The sequence below is a fragment of the Pelobates fuscus genome, chromosome 5 (assembly GCF_036172605.1).
Source record: "Pelobates fuscus isolate aPelFus1 chromosome 5, aPelFus1.pri, whole genome shotgun sequence".
NCBI lineage: Eukaryota > Metazoa > Chordata > Amphibia > Anura > Pelobatidae > Pelobates > Pelobates fuscus.
The window spans coordinates 150,972,318-150,997,046 of NC_086321.1; the positions used below are offsets into that span (position 1 = coordinate 150,972,318).

Consider the following 24,729-nt stretch of genomic DNA (forward strand, 5'->3'; position numbering starts at 1 on the left):
TATTTTGCAGAATGGTGATTTTTTTTCTTTTTTTAAATATTAGGTGATTTTATTTGCGGTTTGTTGAAGAAAATGCATAAGGTAAGCTCAGCAAGCCCCTGTGTCTGTATTATTGTAAATTGCAGCAGTTTGATACATCACTGCCACTTCGTATTGCCTAGATTTGCTTTCTATTATCATTTTTATCTGTAGTTTGTTTGATTAATACGAAGACACTCTCACTCTTAGACTTATCATGAGGAACTGGCCTTCATTTGAAGGGCACCTTTTTAAGTATCAATAGACTTTGGAAAAAATGACTGAGATGTAATAATGATACAATTTGTTTATTGCATTTAATAGGATGATCTATACAGACAAAGTAATATCAGGAAAAAATCATTATGCAGCTCCTGCACAACTCAAAGAAAGGCAAATATAGAAGAGAAGTGTTAAATGGGGGAGAAAAAAATAGAAAGAAGGAAACATTATTTTGAAGTGTCAATAACACATTATGGGGGAGGTAAGAGAGAAAAGCCATGAACAAAGGACAAGAAAGATGAGTATAGAAACATGAATACAGGAACCGGATGTAGAACAAGCACTAACTCCATAACATGACATTAATAAAGTGAATGTATTCTCGTCCCTGTAACAATGGGTAAAAATAAGAGGAATATTACATTCAGGAATTACTACACTCAGATCTCTTCAGGGTTTGGATGATGTCCTTTCCCTGATGTGTCACTTTACATGCAATATTTTGCAGTTTTTGCCAATCTGAAGACGGCATGCTGAAGTAACTGCTTCCCATATACGTGTTATCATTCTGCTTGCTGACCAATGAGGTGTCTCCGTCCTTCTCAATGCCATCTAGCAACCACTTCACAGACACTGTCCTAGGGGTGAAACCAGTCATGGTGCAGACAGTAGTGGCCTTGTTGGTGGCTATTTCCTCGTCAGAGGGAGGGAAGATTGATACCAAGGGTGCTTTCACCTCACCTCCTGATAGGATATAAAATGGAGAAAATCAAATAAATTTACATTTTCTTATTTTTACAATTGTATACAAAGACTTAACCTTTTAAACACAAATACTAATGCAATTTACAAAGTACACAATTAACTGTGTTATATCAAAAGTGCACACTATATGGTTCAGAAAAAGTAAATCAAGTATAGTAGTTTTCCTAAGAAATATCTGACTATTTGAGTATAAAAACCATTGAGGAGTGGTACCAAGATGATCTGACAGTTGGTAGTACCAATTAACTTTGTCCATGAGCACACACTATTGTTCTAAAATTTCTCATGTTTCCAACATTACTTTACGGTGTCATCGTGACTTTAATAACATATGTTAAAATCATTATTAAATTACTAGCACTTCCCTCCAATCTGAACTGTCACACAAATAATTAGCTCATTAACACCATATGAAAACCAGTACCTTATTGCTTTTTATGTGGCATGGACATCAATTTCCTCCATTTCATGAACTAATTAATTTATACCCAGTATAATGTATTTTTCATAAATGAGTTAATAAAGTTTCATTAAGATCAATTAAGAGGAAACATTAACTATTAGCCTTTGTTGTCATTTAACTAAACCTTGTTAATCTTTAAACTAATCAATTCAATTATATTTTTTAACTTTAGCAAACACCCCACTGTCTTCTGCATGTTTCATCTTTCCCTTTGTGCAGACAAACATTGATTTATATGCAAGATCTACTGTAATGTATACACTATATCATGCATGTATTAAGTATGGTCATAGAAAGTAGAATGGGGTAACTTCGATTACCCAATGACATCTAAAGTATACATTTTATTTATGCAGTAAAATTGTACAAAATACTAAATATATAGTAAATGTACAGTTTGTTTTCATATTTTATGCAGTTTTACCTTTACCTTTATATTTGCACTAATACGATGTGGATCAGATTACCAATTAATGTAATTAATGTAGTTATTGCTAAATGTATCACGAAACTAATGCTCATCATTGTATAATTATTTATCATTATCATTATTTGAAGTGATGTTGCATTTAAGTAATGACTGTTATTTTAAATGAAATATAATCTAACTAATAATGACTGGTTTTAGGAGCTCCACACAGATATACATTCTTTAACAGTACAGAGAATGAGAAACAAAAATCTCAAAGAATAAGGAGAGATATGAACAAATCACAAAGCGGCTAACATAAAATACCTGCGTTGTTCCACTCTAGGGGATATCATAATAGGGGAAGTTATACACAGATGCTACATGTAACACATTTTGGGCCAAATGTCTAGAAAAGCACTTGCAATGTAAAAAGAATGAGGTCATATTAAGTATTTAATAACTCATTGTGTTTCTAACACACGTTTAAAAGGTATGGTTAAATGAATTATATTTCTCATGAAGCCTTCACATTGCTAATATTCACACATATTCATTTCGCTTACATATGGTTTAGATGAGCTATTTAAAGAATATAATATTAGGTTTTCAAAGCAAGAAGAAATCTAGAATTATTTAAAAAATGAAAACATGCTAACATCAGGTAAGAGAAGACACAGCCAGATTTGCTTGCTATGAAGTAAACATGTTTGCAAGTGTAACAACAAAAGTATCTTACCTGGTTGAACACAGAAAGATAGATTTAAAAATATATGAACAAAAAGTTTTATTCCAAGGCACTTACCAGAGACAGTCAGCTGGGTTCCAGCACCGAAGATATACGCACAGTGACATAATGCAATGCAAAAACCATGTTAAATTCTTCATGTTATGATAAACAAGGGAACAGGTGTCTTGTCTATACGTAACTCTGAATCCTGCTGCATCAGCATCTTTGTAGCATAACATTGTTATTTACTGTGTCAGATTTAAGACATTTTAAGATGCTTCTACATGATATAGGTTCCTGTGTGGTGCATTGAATCATTTTTTTACAGATAAAGCTATACCAAATTACTTGATTTATAAAAGACCTTTTGGGTATCGGCTGATATTGTCCCAAGTGATATATTATATGGCCAAAATTATCCTGGCGGACAAACATTGGAAGTACAATCAAGAAAAGGGAAAGCGCTGCGCCACATAACATCACAATAACACCAGGGCTGTCTTTAATATTGATTGGACCCGGGGCAAGCATTTTGCTTGGGCCCCCTGGACCCCGCCATCTTAAAGGGGTTACTGTGCTAGGGTGGTGTGAATGAGACAAAGTTGGGCAGTGAGTGTGACAGGCTTGGGGGCATTAAATTGACGCGGTGGTGTGGTATGGTTGATGGGTGATTGTTACAGGGCTGGGGTGAATGTGGCATGATTAGAGGAGGAAGTGTGACACGATTAGGGATTGATTCATGTGACAGGGTGTGTACAGCATGATTGGGGGGATGAGTGTGACAGAGTTGGAGGGGTTAATGTGATTGGGTGAGTGTGGCAGGGTGAAAGGGGGTGAGTCTGACAGAGTGATGGAGGATGAGTGTGAAAGCATGGAAGGGTATTTGTGACAGTGCGAGAGAAGGTGAGTGTGACAGCATTGGGGGAGTTAAAGGATCACTATAGTGTCAGGAAAACAAAGCGGTTTTCCTGACACTATAGTGCCCGGAGGGTGCCCCCACACTCAGGGTCCCCTTCCCGTGGCGCTGAAGGGGTTAAAACCCCTTCAGTTACTTACCTTAATCCAGCGCTGGGCTCCCTCTGCGCTGGTGACCTCTCCTCCCCCGCCGACGTCAGCTCCCATGTCCGACATCAGCGGAGCCAAATGCGCATGCGCGGCAAGTGCCGCGCGCGCATTCAAAGTGTCCATAGGAAAGCATTTCTCAATTCTTTCCTAGGGACGCTCTGCGTAATGGAGGCATAATATGCCTCCAGTGTTGCAGATGCGCCGCTAGTGGCTGTCCGGAAGACACCACTAGAGGCTGGATTAACCCCAAATGTAAACATAGCAGTTTCTCTGAAACTGCTATGTTTGCATCAGAAGGGTTACAACCTGAGCTGAAGTGGACATTGAGCTGAAGTGGTCTGGGTGACTATAGTGTCCCTTTAATGTGAGTTTTGTTGAGTGAAAGGGGTGGCATTTTGTGGAGGGTGACATGAGTGTATGTGTGCAGTGTTGAACATGCAGGGGTGTATTTGTGTGCTGTATGCACTGCCACATGCACAGGTATGCACACACACTCAGAAACACACAAATACACAGGAGCAAAAAAACACTGACACATAAATACAGATGCAAAAGCAAATATACTGACACACAGGTACACATACATACAGGTATATAAACACACATGTACACATACATACACAGATACAAAGACATACATATACACACTGACACACAAGTACATACAAACATGGACACATAGGTACATACAAACACAGGTACACATATACTCTGACACACAGGTAAACATACACTATGACACACGTACACAGACACTCTGACACACAGATACACATACACCGACATAGAGATACACATACACTGACACACAGATACACATACACAGACACACAGATACACACACACAGATACACAAACACAGACACACAGATACACAGACACACAAACACAGACACACAGATACACAGATACACAGACACACGGGTACACAAACACAGACACACAGATACAGACACATGAGTACACAAACACAGACACACAGGTACACATGTACTCTGACACACAATTACATACAAATACACTCTGACACACAGGTACACATGCACTATGACACACAGATACACATACACTATGACACACAGATACACATACATTCTGACACACAAGTACACATATACTCTGACACACAAATACATACAAACACATAGGTACACATACACTGTGACACACAGACACACAAACACACATACACCATAACAGACAGATACACATACACTCTGACACACAAACACACATACACTCTGGCACATGGGTACACAAACACACAGGTACACATACACACACAGATATGCACAATCTCACATACACATGTACATATATAAATAGTAATTTATGTTTTCTTACTTTTGCTGCAGTGCACTGGGTTCCAGGGGGAGCTGGCTGACCTAAGGTGATGGGTGTCAGCCTTCTTTAGAATACCTCGTGTCTGCCACCTCCTCCTCTTCCTCCTCCTTCCCACCGGGCTCTCTATTAGCTGGCCGGGAGGAAGTGACCTGTACTCACTCCTCACAGCCGGCAATGCGATCCCAGCCATGATCCGCAAGGGAGAGGGGCCCGGCCGCGGGGAAACACATTGTTAGGGGCCCGGCCGCGGCCCTCATGATTAAAGGGCTCACGGGAAATATAATGATAGGAGTCTGGCCGCGGTTTGTCTGGGAAGGGGTCCGGTGAAAAATTAAAGGGCCCGCGGGGCTCAAGGGGCAGATGCTTTGGGCCCCCCAGGAATAAATGGGCCCGGGGCAGCTGCCCCTTTTGCCCCGCGTTAAAGACGGCCCTGAATAACACACGTCAATTCGGATAGCAGGTATAAAACAAAGTAAAAAATAGGGATGTGCATGGGCAAAAAATTCAGTTTGGTTCGGCATTCCGAAATTCGACACTTTGGCAATTAAGTTCATTTCGGCACTTCGGCAATTTGAACTTCGGCAATTCGGTTCGGTACCTCTGAAATTCGGGACTTCGGCAATTCGGGTAAGTGTAGGGTTAGGGTAGGGTTAGGGTTGGATTAGGAGTAGGGTTAGGGTTAGGTTAGGAGTAGGGTGTGGCGTTGGATTTCGAGTAGGGTTAGGCTAGGGTTAGGGGTAGAGGTACCTTAACCATACACCTAACTCTAACCCTAACCCTACTCCTTACCCAACCCTAACCCAAACCCTACCCCTAACCCTACTCCTAACCCTACCCTAACTCTAACCTTACTCCTAGCCTAACCCTAACCCTACTCCTAACCCTACCCCCCAACCATACCCCCTAACTCTACCCCTACCCCTATACCTACCCCAACCCCAATCCTACCCGTTTTGCCACTTTTCAGAAGTCCGAAGCACTTTGGCACTTCTGAAATTTGGCACATTGGCACTTAGGTTTGGCACTTCCAAAATTCAGCACTTCACCAATTCGCCCATTCGGAAGCATCCACATGTCCGAAATTCGTCCGAATTTCCATTCGGACAGAACTGAATTGCACATGCCTAGTAAAAAATTGACTTTTTGAGAGTAGAGTTGATAAAAGATCTTATAGCTTTAACTATTGAGGGGATTGAAGAGGATTTAATTGATCTAAAAGGGGGGATCAGTACTACAAAAAAACAGGATAGCCAGGAATCCTTAACTAAACATTTGGAGGAATTTGAGAGTATTTTGACAAAACATAAAACTGATATCCTCAATAGGAAACTTTCCAAATTTAAACGTGATACCATAGACTATCTGGACAACAAGGTATATAATTGGCAATTCAATCGACAGAGATACAACGCACCACAGGGAGATCATGCCATGGGTAGATATTCACCCACGAATAGTGATAGTGAGCAAACATCGACTGGATCAACTGGGACCGTCATTTTTTAGAACAACAACACCCCCGAGGAGGCGGCAACACAAGACCAGGAGGGGTAAGAGACTTCATTGGAAGCCATCCTCCCAGGAGGTACTCAGAGAGAGAGAGGAGAACACGGAGACGTTAGTTGTGAATATCTCCAAGAGGGTTCTCTCCGTAAGTGAGACTGGTGTGCTTAACAAGGGTTTGGGATTTATTCCATCTTTTGATGGAGACAAAATTGATTTGGACGTTGAACTTGAAATGATTTTTTTTTTTAGGACTTTACGTTTAAAGGTTTTCTTTTCAGGTGACAACATACAGGAAGATGCCCAGAATGATGATAATTCTGGGGTTTCGGGTCCTGTAGATCTATCAAAATGTAAAAATAAAAGTAAGTACACCCCTCCGCCTACTAATCCCACAGTGGAAACTTTTATCAAATTATGTCAATTGGATCTCTCAAAGATCAAATGGTCGCGCAAGGGACATTCAAACCTGACTAAAGAGGCTCATGGGCTTTGGAAGAGGGAATGGTCAACAAAAAGACCTTTGATATTTTGAATATTTCCAGACCTCAGGTTCCTTTTCTCTTCCTACTTCCTAAGATTCACAATAACCTTTTGAATACTCCTGAAAGACCGATAGTTTCAGGTTGTGGGTCCTTGGTACAACCATTAGCACAGTATGTTGATGCTTTTTTACAGATTCTGGTGGTACGGATGAAATCCTGCATACGGGACTCAGCTGATTCTTTAGGGAAACTGAATGGATTAGGAAGTTGAAGGAAGATTGTATCTACTCACACCCTATGTTCAAAAACATTGCTACATCGACAACGTGTTCTTCCTCTGGGATGGCACGGAAGACAATTTGCTTAAATTCAAATCTGATTTGGATCAGTGTATCCTGAGTATCTAATTCACCTTGGAATATGACAATTTGAGATATCACCTTCTAGATCTATAACTCCCTCCAAGGGTTCCTCTTGGTTGACACCGATTAATGGAATGGGCCGATGTGGCCACTGTACTAATTGTAATAACGTTAAAACTGGTTCTGAATTTACACATCCCAGAACAGGCAAAATGTTCTCTATCAAGGATTTCTTGAATTGGCAGTTAGATCGTGTCATTTATTTAATTAAATGCCCGTGTGGGCTTGGATACGTTGGTCAAACATCTAGATCATTAACCATACGTATTGGTGAACACAAAAAGCACCATACATACAAAAAAACGACACATACCTCTGGCTAAACATTTTACTGATTCTGGCCATCCAGCGTCTCAACTTAGATTTCAGGCGATCCAATGGATTAAAAACCATACCCTGGATGCTCTCTTTCAGACTCACTAAAACGGGTCGAATTTCGTTGGATCTACCGTTTGGACACGCTTTTCCCACATGGATTTAATGAGGAATGTGATTTTTATCCTTTCCAGTAAAAAGTTGGTTTCTCCTGTACACCTATGACTAACACTCCCCCCAGAATACAGATATGGACATATGCGGATACACTTTGGATTTTCCACTATTGGTAGTTAGACAATGGGAGACATGTTCTGGATCCCCTCAGGATTTTGATTATTCTACTTTACTTATGATGCATGAAGTTTGTGACGGTAGTCATCTGTATCACAGTCCAATATTCCCCTTTTCCCAATAGTAGCACATTCCCAATAATCCACATGAATAAATATCGCTGGTATCGCCAAATAATCCACAGATGAGCCAAAGCTTAATGCTGGAACAAGACTGATTTACTAGAAGCAACAGACATTCAATTTATACAATAGCAGACTCCTCCTCTGGACCAGGCTAGATAATTGAGTTTCAGCAGCATACTAAACTCAATTATCTGCTGGCCAGAAATATTAAAAATTTTTACATTTTTGGAAAAGTACTTTCTTCATCACATACAAATATAACATTACATCCCTGGGTAGCTGAGGATATTGGTGTCTCGCATATCCAAATCTCACGAAATTCCGTTCAGTAGTTTCCGTGTCGCATCGTGTGGAAGTTTGACCGGCTCGCCATGTGGTGGTATCCGATTTAGAGTTCCATGAAATCAGCAGCAAGAGCCGGTCTCCATTCGCACCTAATTACAGGAAAACTACCATACGAATGTTGCAGCTTGTTATCTGGAAATGCTCCACTTGTTCGGCAGATTCCACCTCCCGAATGCCGGTTTGATTCGTTGAAAGTAGTCAGCCGGGACTTCCATGATGACCGGACGTTCGCGTGGTTGCCATGGCAATTCATGCATAAGTCCCGCTGACCGCATTCGGGAGATTTAAGATGGCCGCCATCCTTTGTTCTCGCCACGTGTTCGTATGCCTAATGGTGGCCACCTAGGAGCAATTAAGTTGCAGTTTCTCAATGTTCCAATTCTGATTGCTACCCAGGGTGGTCTCCGTTCGGTAGAACGAATACATTTTTCAAATACATAGTAAAAACAAACCGATTACCAGCATTTAAACAGCAGGGAGAGGATATAACCGAAGGCACACAGATAAGTATATGAAAATCCTTTACAAAGTTATTGTTTGATTTATGTACTAGGTAGATTCCAATATGGCATACCCTTTTTAGGCACTTGATACTTGGCAAACCTTTTTGGTATTTTATTACGGTGACCATTGACCTAATTTGGCATGCTCACATGATTGAGAAGAATTATGGCCAGGACAAGTTGTAGTGATTTGATTCATTTTATATATGTTTTCACTCTGCATGACTAATATCTACTATTTTTACATTTATTATTTATTTTTTGGTATATGTTTTCCTGTTGTTGTTATGGTGTCTCTTCTTGGTGACCATTGACTTAATCTGCATGTTCCCATGATTTAGAAGAATCATGGCCAAGACAAGATATAGTGGCTAAATGGATTGGAGATATGTTTAGAGATACGACTCTTTAAGATTAATTTCTATCATAGAGACATTCTATTATCTATTTTATCTCTGATATTTTTTCCCTTTTTTTTTCTTCTTATATTTGCTTTTTCTTACTTTTGTATTCATATGTCCATGTGGCTAGAATGGAGAATATTGAGTATGTTATAAACATACTCCCTATTCTCATTCTACTTTATCTGTGTATTACTTACTAACATTTATTCTTTTCAGCCTAGGACTTTATAGTCCTTCTACCCCCTGTGGGCGCTCTTTATATATTTTTTTAGTGTGATCTATGTATGGAACGTATGATGCGTTCCAGTTGCCAAATGCACACATGGATAATTTAATTTGAGGCTTCCTTAGAGTTTTATTGTGTGGGAATGAATCTTTATTGCCCACACACTGCTTCATTCTTTTCCCCTTAGGGGTAGCCGACGTCCTTTGCGCAAACCTATTGGCGACTCGTATAAGCGCTGCTGTGCTTGGAATTCATCTTGCATTCCATGTGCTTATGTCACAATATCAGGATATCGCAGGCGCATGCGCATCTCGACACGGCATCATTCTCTGCATCCGCCAGATGGCGGTGGCATCCTGGGTCACGGGACTCTCTCCGGTTAGTGTAACGCACGTGCACTCCACTATATATATTTATAATTACCAGATTTTACTATTTACATGACATAAAATCATGATTTTTTTTAATGACACGGAGGCAAGTATTATGCTGCACTCTTTCTTTATTTCCCTCAGCAGCAAAGACAAATTTAACAATGAAATGAACACAGGAAACAGTCAGTAACACATATCTTCCATGGCAACCAACAGCGAATCCGGTTCTACTCTCCAGCATAATAAGCGGTATTCCCTGAAATATTTTCCTCTTTCTTGCGATCCCGAACTTGTACCGCCATCCAACTGAAAAAGGAATTCCAATAAGGGAACAATGCCATCAATTAATTAACTTCCAATTCAAGATGTAAGAGAGAGTAGAATATGGTAATATTCAAGTATAAAACTGGATTTCAGCTTAAATAACACATTATACGTGGCATGCAATATCTGATGTAAACTAGTATTTAGTCAACATGTATGAGGTGGATACAAACATGAAGGATTGAACCAAATCACCTTACCAGTGAGCAAATCTGAACCAAAGAAACTTATCATAAATAACTTACCCAGGTGAACCACCATCCAGGGAAGGGTGGGAGGGATAATACTCGCCTCCGTGTTGTTAATAAAAACGTCATGTAAATAGTAAAATCTGGTAATTTTATTAAGACATGGAGGCTCCTATTATGCTGGTTTAAAGCTGTGATATAACTGTTCCAGCAGTGCTCCAGTGAAGTGTTTGATCAGTTTAACCCCTTAAGGACACATGACATGTGTGACATGTCATGATTCCATTTTATTCCAGAAGTTTGGTCTTTAAGGGGTTAAAGTAAAAATCACGAAAAGTGGATTCCGAAGACCAATCGGCAGCTCGTAAAATATCGTCTAGTCGACATCCTACCGCAGAGGCTTTAGAGGCCATAGCTCCTCGAACAGAATGTGGAGAGAACACGGAAGTGTCAATGCATGACAATGTCATAATCCATTTGACCCATTTGGCCGAGGAAGGAGAGGATGTTGGAAGATGTGATTTGCGGACAGAGATAAATAACTGAGGTCTCATAGGGTTCCGGAGATATCGAAGAGAATGCCTTCCGGTGTAAAGGATCGAGCATCTGTGTCCAAAGCTTGTACGTCCGAGACTCTTTTACATGAAATGAGGCAGAAAAGCATGACCAGTTTTGTTGACAGTTGTTTAAGGGATAATGAAGTATTATCCGGCCATGACATTAGAAAACGGAGGACAAGAGAAACATCCCAGAGTGTAGAGTAACAAGGGAGCGAAGGACGAGAAAATCGTACTCCACGTAGTAAGCGACAGACAAAGGGATGTCGTCCGATGGGGGCACCATCGATGCCTTGAGGTCCAGCGGAAAGCGCAGAGTGGTAGAGGTTAACCGTGCGGTACGCTTTTCCTGCTTCAAAAAGGGAGGTCAAAAATTGTAAGATGGCTGTAAAAGGTGCTGATAAGGGATCCAGGTTTCTTCCCGAGCACCAGCCACTCCATGCATTCCAAGCAGATTTATAAGCTTGTCTCGTGCCGGGTGCCCATGCAGTCTCGAGAAGTCTGAGTTGATTGTGGAACACCTTCGATTGACCAAGGTCCCCTGAAATCAGCCACGCCATAAGACAGAGGAGGCCCTGGAGGCTTAAAGGGTGAGATTGTCCGTCCGGATCCTGAAGGAGAGAATCGTACGATGTGAGGAGGCAGGGAAAATCTATCGCCATTTTCAATAGATGAGGGAACCATGGTTGTGACGGCCATAGGGGATTCACAATTACCAACCTGCCCTTTTGCCAACCCAGATGTAGAAGGCAACGGGGAATCAGTGCAAAAAGAGGGAATGAGTAATTTGTCTCTGTGGCCCAATCTTGAAACATAGAAACATAGAATGTGACGGCAGATAAGAACCATTTGGCCCATCTAGTCTGCCCAATTTTTTTAAAATACTTTCATTAGTCCCTGGCCTTATATTATAGTTAGGATAGCCTTATGCATATCCCATGCATGTTTAAACTCCTTTACTGTGTTAACCTCTACCACTTCAGCTGGAAGGATATTCCATGCATCCACTACCCTCTCAGTAAAGTAATACTTCCGGATATTAAGGCCTTTTCTGAACTCTCTCTAAAGTATCAATATCCTTCTGGAGATACGGTCTCCAGTACTGCGTACAATACTCCAAGTGAGGTCTCACCAGTGTTCTGTACAATGGCATGAGCACTTCCCTCTTTCTACTGCTAATACCTCTCCCTATACAACCAAGCATTCTGCTAGCATTTCCTGCTGCTCTATTACATTGTCTGCCTACCTGTACGTCAATAAACTACAATCTTTGAGTTTGGATTCGAATATTGTTGAATGGGTAAGGCAGTGGCTGAGTGACAGGCAACAGAGGGTTGTAGTCAATGGAGTATATTCGAAGCTTGGGCTTGTCACCAGTGGGGTACCTCAGGGATCTGTACTTGGACCCATTCTCTTTAATATTTTTATTAGTGATATTGCAGAAGGTCTTGATGGTAAGGTGTGTCTTTTTGCGGATGATACTAAGATATGTAACAGGGTTGATGTTCCAGGAGGGATAAGCCAAATGGAAAATGATTTAGGTAAACTAGAAAAATGGTCAGAGTTGTGGCAACTGACATTTAATGTGGATAAGTGCAAGATAATGCATCTTGGACGTAAAAACCCAAGGGTAGAGTACAAAATATTTGATAGAGTCCTAACCTCAACATCTGAGGAAAGGGATTTAGGGGTGATTATTTCTGATGACTTAAAGGTAGGCAGACAATGTAATAGAGCAGCAGGAAATGCTAGCAGAATGCTTGGTTGTATAGGGAGAGGTATTAGCAGTAGAAAGAGGGAAGTGCTCATGCCATTGTACAGAACACTGGTGAGACCTCACTTGGAGTACTGTACACAGTACTGGAGACCCTATCTTCAGAAGGATATTGATACCTTAGAGAGAGTTCAAAGAAGGGCTACTAAACTGGTTCATGGATTGCAGGATAAAACTTACCAGGAAAGGTTGAAGGATCTTAACATGTATAGCTTGGAGGAAAGACGAGACAGGGGGGATATGATAGAAACATTTAAATACATAAAGGGAATCAACACAGTAAAGGAGGAGACTATATTTAAAAGAAAAAAAACTACCACAACAAGAGGACATAGTCTTAAATTAGAGGGACAAAGGTTTAAAAATAATACCAGGAAGTATTACTTTACTGAGAGGGTAGTGGATGCATGGAATAGCCTTCCAGCTGAAGTGGTAGAGGTTAACACAGTAAAGGAGTTTAAGCATGCGTGGGATAGGCATAAGGCTATCCTAACTATAAGATAAGGCCAGGGACTAATGAAAGTATTTAGAAAACTGGGCAGACTAGATGGGCCGAATGGTTCTTATCTGCCGTCACATTCTATGTTTCTATGTTTCTACCTTTAAGTCATCAGAAATAATCACCCCTAAATCCCTTTCCTCAGATGTTGCGGTTAGGACTCTATCAAATATTCTGTACTCTGCCCTTGGGTTTTTATGTTGAAGATGCATTATCTTGCACTTATCCACATTAAATGTCAGTTGCCACAACGCTGACCATTTTTCTAGTTTACCTAAATCATTTGCCATTTGGCTTATCCCTCCTGAAACATCAACCTTGTTACATATCTTAGTACCTTACCTTACATACCTTACCATCAAGGCCTTCTGCAATATCACTAATAAAATATTAAAGAGAATGGGTCCAAGTACAGATCCCTGAGGTACCCCACTGGTGACAAACCCATGCTTCGAATATACTCCATTGATTACAACCATCTGTTGCCTGTCACTCAGCCACTGCCTTATCCATTCAACAATATTGGAATCCAAACTTAAAGATTGCAGTTTATTGATAAGCCTTCTATGTGGAACATCTAGGTAAGCAATGTCTACTGCACCACCCTGATCTATTATTTTAGTTACCCAATCAACAAAAATCGATAAGATTAGTTTGGCATGATCTCCCTGAAGTAAACCCATGTTGTCTCTGATCTTGAAATCCATGTGTTTTTAGATGTTCAACAATCCTATCCTTTAACATGGTTTTCATTACTTTCCCCACTACTGAAGAAAGGCTTACTGGCCTATAGTTGCCCGACTCCTCCCTACTACCTTTCTTGTGAATGGGCACAACATTCACTAACTTCCAATTGTCTGGGACTACTCCTGTCAACAATGATTGGTTAAATAAATCTGTTAATGGTTTTGCTAGTACACCACTAAGCTCTTTTTAATAACTTTGGGTGTATTCCATCAGGTCCCATTGACTTATTTGTCTTTTGACTTTTGACAGTTAAAATAGAACCTCTTCCTCTGTAAACTCACATGTAACAATTTTTTCTAACTGAGGCCCCTTTCCTTCATTTTCATCTGTAAATACTGAACAAAAATATTAATTGGGGCAGTCAGCTAGACCTTTATCCTCTTCTACATACCTCCCCTTTTTTGTTTTGAATCTAACTAATCCTTGTTTTCCTTTCCGAGTTTATCATTCGGACGAACTCCTTAGTCTTTAGGCGTACTAAATTGATGCTGACCAATAATATTGGTTCCTTGGCTAAATAAGGCAGGTTTTTAGGAGCAGGTTTCCCTGTTGTGGTTCTTGTATACTCAAGTGTGCGCTTTATTATTGTTTGGATTTACAGTTACTGATTTTGGCTTGTTTAATCATCTCTCTGCTTTCTGTATTCCTGACTTTGGCTTGTCTTCCCGGTTAAGCTGTTCTCCACTACGTTTGACCTTGGCTTTCTCTTTGACTATTCTTAACATTAGATCCAGCCATTCTAAGGCCCAGTAATACATTATCACATTCCTTAAGCAGATTTGTGTTTTGGGTTCTTCTATTCAGCCGTGACACAGGTATTTCAAGTGTTCCAGCTCAAGCACGCCTGGTGCAACTAATGAAGCCCTTGATTAGTTGCATCAGTTGTGCTTGAGACAACACATATTTTGCATATTTGGGCTGTTGTGAGGGATTCTATCAAGGGGTTGAATATTTTTTAGACTGAATTGAATTTAGGGAAACCACTTGAGCATTTGTTGTGTTGAGCTATTTCAATTGCTTTTCTTTGAGTTGTTCACTGCAAACAGCTGAAAGCCTATACATTTTGACAATAAACCTGATTTTCTATGGGGGTTGAATAATTTTGATTATAATTTAATAATTTATTAATTTCATGCTTTTATTATAACTTTTCACAGTTTAAATTCCGTTTTGGAGGACTTCATAACAACCGAGGCAGTCCTCTGCAGGCAGTAGTGAAGCTTGCTATTGCGGCCATGTGATCATTGTAATCATATGGCCCTGGAGGGTCGGAGGAGCGGAGTTGCTGCAGAGGGACTGCCTGTGTTGTCAGCTGAACACTCCTGAGTTTGACACCGTGGTTGTTATTTTTATGTCCTGAGCCACATAGTAATTTTTGGAACACCGGTCCCAGAATATATACTTTTCTTCACCTTCCTTCTTCCCATCAACACTGCCTAATTTCAATAGAGGAACGTTCAGAGTCAGAGGTTGATTTCCTTTGTGGCGGGACCGCTGCCGGTCCATGAACTGCCTTTCTCATATTATGTGTTTCCCCATCGTGTCTTCTGCCTGCTCCCCATTCGGGAGTGCTTCCACGAAGAGAATTCATTTGCCTCCCAAACGGGGACCACCCCGATACCCCGATTTAGAATGTTGGCTTAGAGTCTTCACACCTCGCAACATAGTTTCAAACAACAAACTGCAAGAGAAACAATTAATAAGCACTCCTTCAGCTGGCCGCCACGCCGGCCAGGGGGAGCGTTTGTGGATTGTTTGTCGACTCGTTCGTTTAACCGAATGAGGACCTCTCCAGTGCCCCATTAGAACGTTCCCACCAATTAATCAGAATGTTTGCACTTGCAACATAAGTGTGAAGCTGCAAGGGAAGTGATTAGTGAATGCTCCTCTTTGTGGCCTCAATTTCGTACAGACTAATGCCAGGAGCATTCGCATCCCGAAAGGTGTCACTTCCCTTGCCGGGTTTCACACAGAGATCCCGCGAGCGGAGTCTGGTTACGAAAGGTACTGCTGTGAGGGTCGCTGAGATTGTGGGCACTTCTGGGGCCAGCTCTTTTCCCACGGGTGGGCTCTCTGTGCCTGAGAGACAAAGGGATGGTCCCTTTTTCCCCCTTTTCCCATGCTTGGTCTCCTAGGTACAGAGGGGATGAAGACCCCCCTGTCCCCAGATGTGGGAAACCCTGTGTTTGGGTGGCGTTTTTTTTGGAAACAAAGGGATAAAGCCCTTTCCCGCATTAGGTTCCCGGGGGGTGGGAGGGGAATGGGGTTATGCTTAAAAGCTGTGTGTGGCCAACAAAGTGTTGTTGTACCCCCAGAACTGTGTGTCGTCCAGTTACTGGGGGTGAAATGGGTCTCTTTATATGCTAACTGGTTCCTGTTCAGCTGAAGGAAGGGAATTAGTGGAGGTAACTGGTCGGGTTACCCGTGTCCCGCTACACCCTTTATGTATTTAAATGTTTCTGTCATATCCCCCCTGTCCTGTCTTTCCTCCAAACTATATGTGCTAAGATCCTTTAACCTTTCCTTGTAAGTTTTATCCTGTAATCCATGAACACGTTTTTTTAGCCCTTCTCTGAACTCTCTCCAAAGTATCAAAATCCTTCTGGAGATACGGTCTCCAGTACTGCGTACAATACTCCAAGTGAGGTCTCACCAGTGTTCAATACAATAGCATGAGCACTTCCCTCTTTCTACTGCTAATACCATGCAGGTTCATGTAGCAGAGGCTGTGAATCATATTCACATGTGAGTCATTGTTCGATTCTGCCATCTACCATAGTTACATAGGCTTAAAAGAGACGTGTTCATCATATTCAGCCTTCCTCACATCTGTTTCTTGCTGTTGATCCAAAAGAAGGCAGCAAATCCAGTTTGAAGCCCTTCCAATTTTGCAAAAGAAAAAATAGAATATATAGAAACTAAGATGTTGGTATTATCCCATAAATATTTTACCCTGAATCTCTAGAAATCTTACATCTTACTTTATTTCCACAATTTTTTCAAGGTGTATTTTTCATGGTTCATAATATGTATTAAATTAAAGACCACATTTTCATGTAAATTATCCTTGCAGAAATGCTAGCAAATGTATATATTTAGAAGAAAATGTTTACAAATGTGTAGTCTCTACCCATCCATCGTCCAGCTGTTTCTCTGGCAACAATTCTCCTGATTCCCATCACAGTGGTTTATATCATGTAGTTCCTGTAATTACCACACTAGATATATGTTAATTGCGGTTTCCCAAATTGGACCAATATTAATATCACATTTCCTAAAGTGGAAAAAAATCTCAATTTAGATGCTATTACCTGTTAAAGCGAACCTTTTTCATGACATCAAGAATATACAATATATAGTCTATGATTTATATACTTGATATTGTAAATATGTGTCATGTTAAGTGTGACAGACCGCCTGGTATGCTGGCTGGCTACGTCCTCCAAACACGCTTCCTACATTAAGCTGTGGTTGTCCGGGTGACTTTAGTGTCTCTTTAATCTTATACACCTTCTTTTGAATTTTACATACTACAGGGCAACCATTTTCTTGTGCTGTCCATGAATATGTATACAAAATATGAATCCCTGAACACATGTTGGATTTGGTAACTCTATCCTTAAGGCCTGAAATAAAATAATTATGAAAACTATTACATTAAAAAAATAAATACATTTCAAAAAGAGAATTAATGAAAAGCCCAAGCCATAAATGACAAATCAATAAGTGAATGTGGATAAAAAAAGGAAAATAAAAACAATTCTGAAATCAAACTACCGTATATACTCGAGTATAAGCCGACCCGAATATAAGCCGAGGCCCCTAATTTTACCCCAAAAAACTGGGAAAACTTATTGACTCGAGTATAAGACTAGGGTGGGAAATGCAGCAGCTGCTGGTAAATTTCTAAATAAAATTAGATCCTTAAAAAATTATATTAATTGAATATTTATTTAGTGTGTGTATATAATGAATGCAGTGTGTGTATGAGAATGCAGTGTGTATGTATGAGAATGCAGTGTGTATATGAATGCAGTGTGTGTATATGAATGCAGTGTGTGTATATGAATGCAGTGTGTGTGTATGAGAATGCTGTGTGTATGAGTGCAGTGTGTGTGTGTATGAGAATGGTGTGTATGAGTGCAGTGTGTGTATGAGTGCAGTGTGTGTATGAGTGCAGTGTGTGTGTATGAGTGCAGTGTGTGTGTATGAGAATGCTGTGTGTATTAATGAAGTGTGTGTGTATGAGTGCAGTGTGTGTATGAATGCAGTGTGTGTATGAATGCAGTGTGTGTGTATGAATGCTGTGTGTATGAGTGCAGTGTGTGTGTATGAGAATGCTGTGTGTATGAGTGTTGTGTGTGTGTATGAATGCAGTGTGTGTGTATGAATGCAGTGTGTGTGTATGAATGCAGTGTGTGTGCATGAATGCAGTGTGTGTGTGTATGAATGCAGTGTGTGTGTGTATGAATGCAGTGTGTGTGTGTGTGTGTGTGTGTGTGTGTAATGCAGAGTGTGATGCAGAGCCTTGGTGGGGGGTGGGCATTTTTATTTTTTAATTATTTTAATATTTTTTTTGCTTCATTACATTTTTTTATTATTATTATTATTTTATTTTATTATTATTTTTTATTTTATTATTATTTTTATTTTATAATTTTTTTATTTTTATTTTTTTTAGTATTATTAATATATATAAATTTTTTTCGTCCCCCCTCCCTGCTTGCTAGCTGGCCAGGGAGGGGGGCTCTCCTTCCCTGGTGGTCCAGTGGATGGGCACTGTGTAGGAGGGGGCTGTGGGGGCTGTGGGGGCTGCAGAGAGATGTTACTTACCTTTCCTGCAGCTCCTGTCAGCTCTCTCCTCCTCCGCCGGTCCGTTCAGCACCTCGGTCAGCTCCCAGTGTAAATCTCGCGAGAGCCGCAGCTCTCGCGAGATTTACACTGTGAGCTGACAGAAGAGCTGAACGGACCGGCGGAGGAGGAGAGAGCTGACAGGAGCTGCAGGAAAGGTAAGTAACATCTCGCTGCAGCCCCCACAGCCCCTGTCTGTATTATGGCAATGCAAATTGCCATAATACAGACAATTGACTCGAGTATAAGCCGAGTTGGGGTTTTTCAGCACAAAAAATGTGCTGAAAAACTCGGCTTATACTCGAGTATATACGGTAAATCATTTAAAAATAAAAAAGTGGAGATAAAATCTAGAAAACTGAAAAAAATATTATATGCAACGTAAATTAGTAGATATGATATAATCTGCCTAATTCTCAAACCTAAGTGCAGATCCTTACAATTTCACAAGTTAAAAATAAAAATACTGGGTGGATAAGAGCCTAAAGAGTTCTGCCTTCCTTGCAGTGGCTGGGAAAGGGGATGCACCTATGGCAAAGCTCAGTGGCTAGTTTAGGGACAGTCCATGACTTTAGGGACCCGGGATTCAGCAGGGGAACTCGGATATTTAGGAGTGCAGGGCCTAGCTGGCGTTTCTGGAAGAGACAGGCAGTCTTCATGTTCAGAAACTTAAGGCATGCTAGAAAGTAAAAAAACTAAATAATAATAATCAATGACCCATAAAACTGAATACCAATATGTAGAACTGGCTGGCTGGTAGGCGAACAATCAATCTACCCTGTGATAGGTGAGGCCCTGCTATTTGTCAAGCGGCAGAGAGAGGCTCTAGCTATGAGTTGACTTGAGGGAACGTAGCCACTGAAACGTTATGGCGGGGTGTTGACCTCTTGGTGATGTTAAAAGAAACAATATGTACGGCCGTGACAGGTGTACCCTGACTAGGACTCTAAAGAAGGGCATGCAAGACAATAACTATGACATGGGGCCCTGTGAGTATGGCCTCGCTGGTTAATGAGTTTGACATGCACTAAAAACGGACCTGACACCTATAAGCCAATTTTCTTTCCCTGGACGTGGGCTTGACTCTTGTAAGGAACAATGGGAAAGGAGAAGGCACGTACCTTGGTAAGTAAAAAGGCATAGTCTAAGACAGGAAAGAGTAAATACAGGAATTATACACCTGTAGCAGGAAATAAAGAAATTACTGTGGTGGCGGTAAGTAAAGGAATAGAAAGAGAAGAAAAATCCACATGAAGACAATCCACATACTAAAAGGGGGTCAGAAGAATGCTTCTAAGAAGAGACCTATGAGGTAAAGTAATATGTATACCTATAAGTATAATAATAACAAGGGGGATAATATTAAAGTACACTAAGGGAACTGAATGTACCTGAGGACAGATGAAATTCACTATGTCCTCTAATAACTGGAAAGTATAAAATTAGTCTAAACAGGAGCAATAGATAAGGAAAGATAAATTTTAACCCTACATTGAAATGCCATAAAAAGAAATGAATAGAATTGAAGCCGTAAATTATAAATGTCTGACTGTTAACGTATGCGTATCGTGGGCCATACTAGCGTCAAGCTTAAAAAGGGAAGCCCCACGCCTGTCAGGATCGGCACAGGGATCCAACACGCAGAGTACAAACAGGTAATAGGTACGTATACCGGACCTTAGAATGGCCGGACTAACGTAGGTGTAAGTAAAGAATGGTCTAGAGACAAGCCGAGGTCGATGGAACGAGAGAGCAGGTAAGCGAGAGACAAGCCGAGTCAAGGGTAATAGAGGTAAGCGAGGTATAAGAAACAAGCCGGGTCAAAACCAAAGAGACAGAAAATATAACAAGAGCACTGAGTGACTAGACAAGCTAGAACCACGACAGGGCAATGAACAAATGTAGAAAGCCCTACTTTATACCCTGGTTCCAGATAGGTAATCACGCCCCCGACGAGTCCTCATTCGTGCTCGGGACTTGATTGACAGGTCGGGGCGGGTTGTCGTCATGACGTCGGCTACTGAACGCCGCGTCATAAAAGGAAGTGGATCCCTCGCGGCCGGCGTGTAAACGACCGAGAGGACCGCGAGGAACGAGTGATTCAGCCCTTTTGGAAGGGAGAACGTCCAAGTGTCTCACCTCCTCAGAGGTAGAGACAACAGGTACCCTGACAGTACCCCCCCTCTCAGAAACGCCCACCGGGCGGAAGGAACCGGGACGGGATGGAAAACGGGAGTGAAAAGCCCTGCGGAGGCGAGGCGCATGCACATCCTCCTGAGGTACCCAAGACCTCTCCTCAGGTCCATATCCTTTCCAATCAACCAGATATTGTAACTTCCCCCTAGAGATTCGAGAATCGATGATGGAGTTGATTTCATATTCCTCCTGTCCCTCAACCTGAACAGGGCGAGGGGAGGATACAGTGGAGGAAAACTTGTTACATACTAGAGGTTTCAACAAGGAAACATGAAAGGAGTTAGGAATGCGTAAGGCAGATGGGAGAGCCAGACGATACGCAACTGGGTTAATTCGAGTCAGAACCTTGTAAGGACCAATGTAACGAGGAGCGAACTTCATAGAAGGAACCTTTAAGCGAATGTTTTTGGTACTCAACCATACTCTATCACCTGGAACAAAGACTGGAGCCGCCCTTCTATGCTTATCAGCGTGTTTCTTGAACAACATAGAGTTATGCAGAAGAATTTGTCGAGTCTGATCCCACAACTTCCTCAAATTGGCAACATGAACATCAACCGACGGTACCCCTTGGGAAGGAGAAACCGAGGGAAGAATGCAAGGATGAAAGCCATAATTCATGAAAAAGGGGCTAGAACGAGTAGAATCACAAACGAGATTGTTGTGTGCAAACTCTGCCCAAGGAATCAGACCAACCCAATCGTCCTGGTGTTCGGAAACAAAACAACGCAAATATTGTTCAATCTTTTGGTTGGTGCGTTCAGCAGCTCCGTTAGACTGAGGATGATAGGCAGAAGAGAAATTCAATTTGATACCCATTTGAGAACAGAATGATTTCCAAAAACGGGAAACAAATTGGGAACCTCTATCGGAAACAATTTCGGAAGGTATCCCATGTAAACGAAAAATCTCTCTTGCGAATATCTCAGCCAATTCAGGAGAAGATGGAAGTTTAGGTAAGGGCACGAAATGTGCCATCTTAGTAAACCTGTCAACCACCGTGAGAATCACAGTCTGTTTTTTAGAAGCAGGTAAATCGACAATGAAGTCCATGGCCAAACAGGTCCATGGTTTCTCGGGGATCTCCAAGGGATGCAAAAACCCACATGGAAGTGTCTGAGGTCGTTTAGTCTTCATACAGACCTCACATGCTTCAACAAAATCCCCAATATCTTTACGTAATGAAGGCCACCAGAAATCTTTAGATATTAGGGAACACGTCTTGCGAATGCCAGGATGCCCAGCCACCTTACTGTTGTGAAAGCATTCTAATAGTTCCCGTTGCAGCTCAGGAGGAACAAAATACCGTGCCCCGGGACCCTGTCTAGGAGCCAGATGTTGTAACTTCATGATCTCGGCAAGCAACGGAGAATGAATCCTGAGACTCGTGTTGGCGATAATATTACACTTGGGAACTATAGAAGACAAAACCGTCTCAGATATAGTAGAAGGCTCATGTTGGCGAGACAAAGCATCGGCCTTAGAGTTCTTAGAACCAGGTCTATAAGTGAGCACGTAATTGAAATGAGTGTGGAACAAGGACCAACGAGCTTGCCTGGCGGACAAGTGTTTAGCCTCCCCAATATAGGACAAGTTCTTGTGATCCGTCAAAATAGTAACAGGATGTAAAGTCCCTTCCAATAAATGTCTCCACTCCTTCAAAGCCATGATAACAGCTAGTAGTTCCCTGTCACCGATGTCATATCTGCTTTCAGGCCCAGACAATTTCTTGGAAAAAAAAACACATGGATGTAATGGTTTATCCACACCTAACCTTTGAGACAAGATAACACCTATACCTGTCTCTGAGGCGTCTACCTCGAGTAGAAAAGGCAAAGTCGTATCGGGGTGAACTAAAATTGGCGCAGAAGCAAAAAGTTCCTTGAGTGTTTTGAAAGCAACGAGAGCTTCAGTAGACCAATTCTTAGTGTCAACCCCCTGTTTGGTCATATTAGTAATAGGAGCAATAATAGAAGAGTATCCTTTAATGAAGCGCCTATAATAATTGGAGAATCCAATAAACCTCTGAATGGCCTTGAGACCCCTGGGTAATGGCCAATCTAAAATAGATTGGAGTTTATCCGGAACCATCTTAAAGCCTTCCACAGAAATCACGTAACCAAGAAAGTTTATCTGAGATTGGTCAAAACTACATTTCTCCAATTTGCAGTACAACCCATGTTGTAGGAGTTTGCGCAATACCCTTCTGACTTGTCTGTGGTGGGTCTCAATTTCTCTAGAGTGTATTAATATATCATCCAAATATACAATAACACAATCATGTTGAAATTCCCTAAGAACTTCATTGATCAGATCCTGAAATACTGCCGGTGCATTACAAAGCCCAAAGGGCATTACCGTGTACTCATAATGCCCATAACGGGTATTGAACGCTGTTTTCCACTCGTCTCCCTGCTGAATTCTCACCAAGTTATACGCCCCTCTGAGATCTAACTTGGTGAAAATCTTGGAACCCTTTAAACGATCAAAGAGCTCGGTAATCAAAGGAATCGGGTAAGCATTTCTAATAGTTATTTTATTCAAGCCTCGATAATCAATGCAAGGTCTTAACGTGCCATCCTTCTTATTCACAAAAAAAAAACCTGCCCCGGCAGGGGAGGAGGATCTCCTAATGAATCCTTTGTCTAGGTTCTCACGGATATACTCCTCTAAGACTAAGTTCTCTTTAGTGGATAAAGGATATACATTGCCCCTCGGAGGCATAGTACCAGGTAGAAGGTTAATCTTACAATCAAAGGACCTGTGTGGAGGTAAAGTATCAGCATTCTTCTTGTCAAAAACTGCCCTTAAATCCAGGTACAAGGGCGGTATTTGCATATCTGTAGACTGGGTAGAATTAACCGGTGTATAAACTACGCAAAGTGGTGAGACTTTCTGTAAACACCTGCTCTGGCAACCCTGACCCCATGAGGTTATCTCCCCTAGCTCCCAATCAATAATAGGGTTATGTTTCTTTAACCATGGATACCCCAGGACTATAGGAACAGAAGGAGACGAGATAAGCATAAGAGATATAACCTCCTCGTGTAAGATACCAACAGTCAAGTTAACAGGTATGGTCACACGAGAAATAACAGGTTCAGACAATGGTCTACCATCAATAGCCTCAACGGCCAAAGGAGTATCCCTTAGCTGGGATGGGATAGAGTGTTTAGTAACAAAAACTTGGTCGATAAAGCTCTCAGCAGCTCCGGAATCTATCAATGCCATAGTTTCTAGTACTCCCCTCTCCCAAGCTAAAGAAACAGGTAGCAAAAGTCTGTGCTCTTTATAATTGTGTATAGAGGACAAAATAGAAACACCCAAGGCCTGTCCCCTAGAGAAACTTAGGTGCGAGCGTTTCCCGGGCGATTAGGACAATTTAGGCGTAGATGCCCTCTTACTCCACAATACATACACAACCCCTCCCTTCTCCTGTACTGTCTCTCCTCTTCTGAGAGGCGAGTATTGCCTATCTGCATAGGTTCTGAAAAAAATGGAATTGTGGATTGAGAATTTTGAAATAAGGGAGCAAGTTTAAAGGAAGATCTACGAGTACTATCTCGAGTGTTCTGTCTCTC

General features: G+C 41.3%; 1 protein-coding gene across 2 annotated transcripts in view; it reads right to left on the reverse strand.

The window, feature by feature from the left end:
* Positions 1 to 310: 310 nt before the first annotated feature.
* IGLL1 (immunoglobulin lambda like polypeptide 1) overlaps positions 311 to 24,729 on the reverse strand; it is a 214,059-nt gene continuing 189,640 nt past the window's right edge. The window contains exons 3-5 of one of the 2 annotated variants that reach the window (XM_063454487.1): positions 2,818 to 2,830; positions 2,683 to 2,717; positions 311 to 984 (exon numbers count right to left, since the gene is read on the reverse strand). In XM_063454487.1, coding sequence (XP_063310557.1) covers positions 665 to 984; positions 2,683 to 2,717; positions 2,818 to 2,830 — 368 coding nt within the window. In that variant the 3' untranslated portion in view covers positions 311 to 664. Of the gene's footprint in view, positions 985 to 2,682; positions 2,721 to 2,817; positions 2,831 to 24,729 lie in introns of both variants that reach the window. The other variant, XM_063454486.1, reaches the window with a different exon arrangement.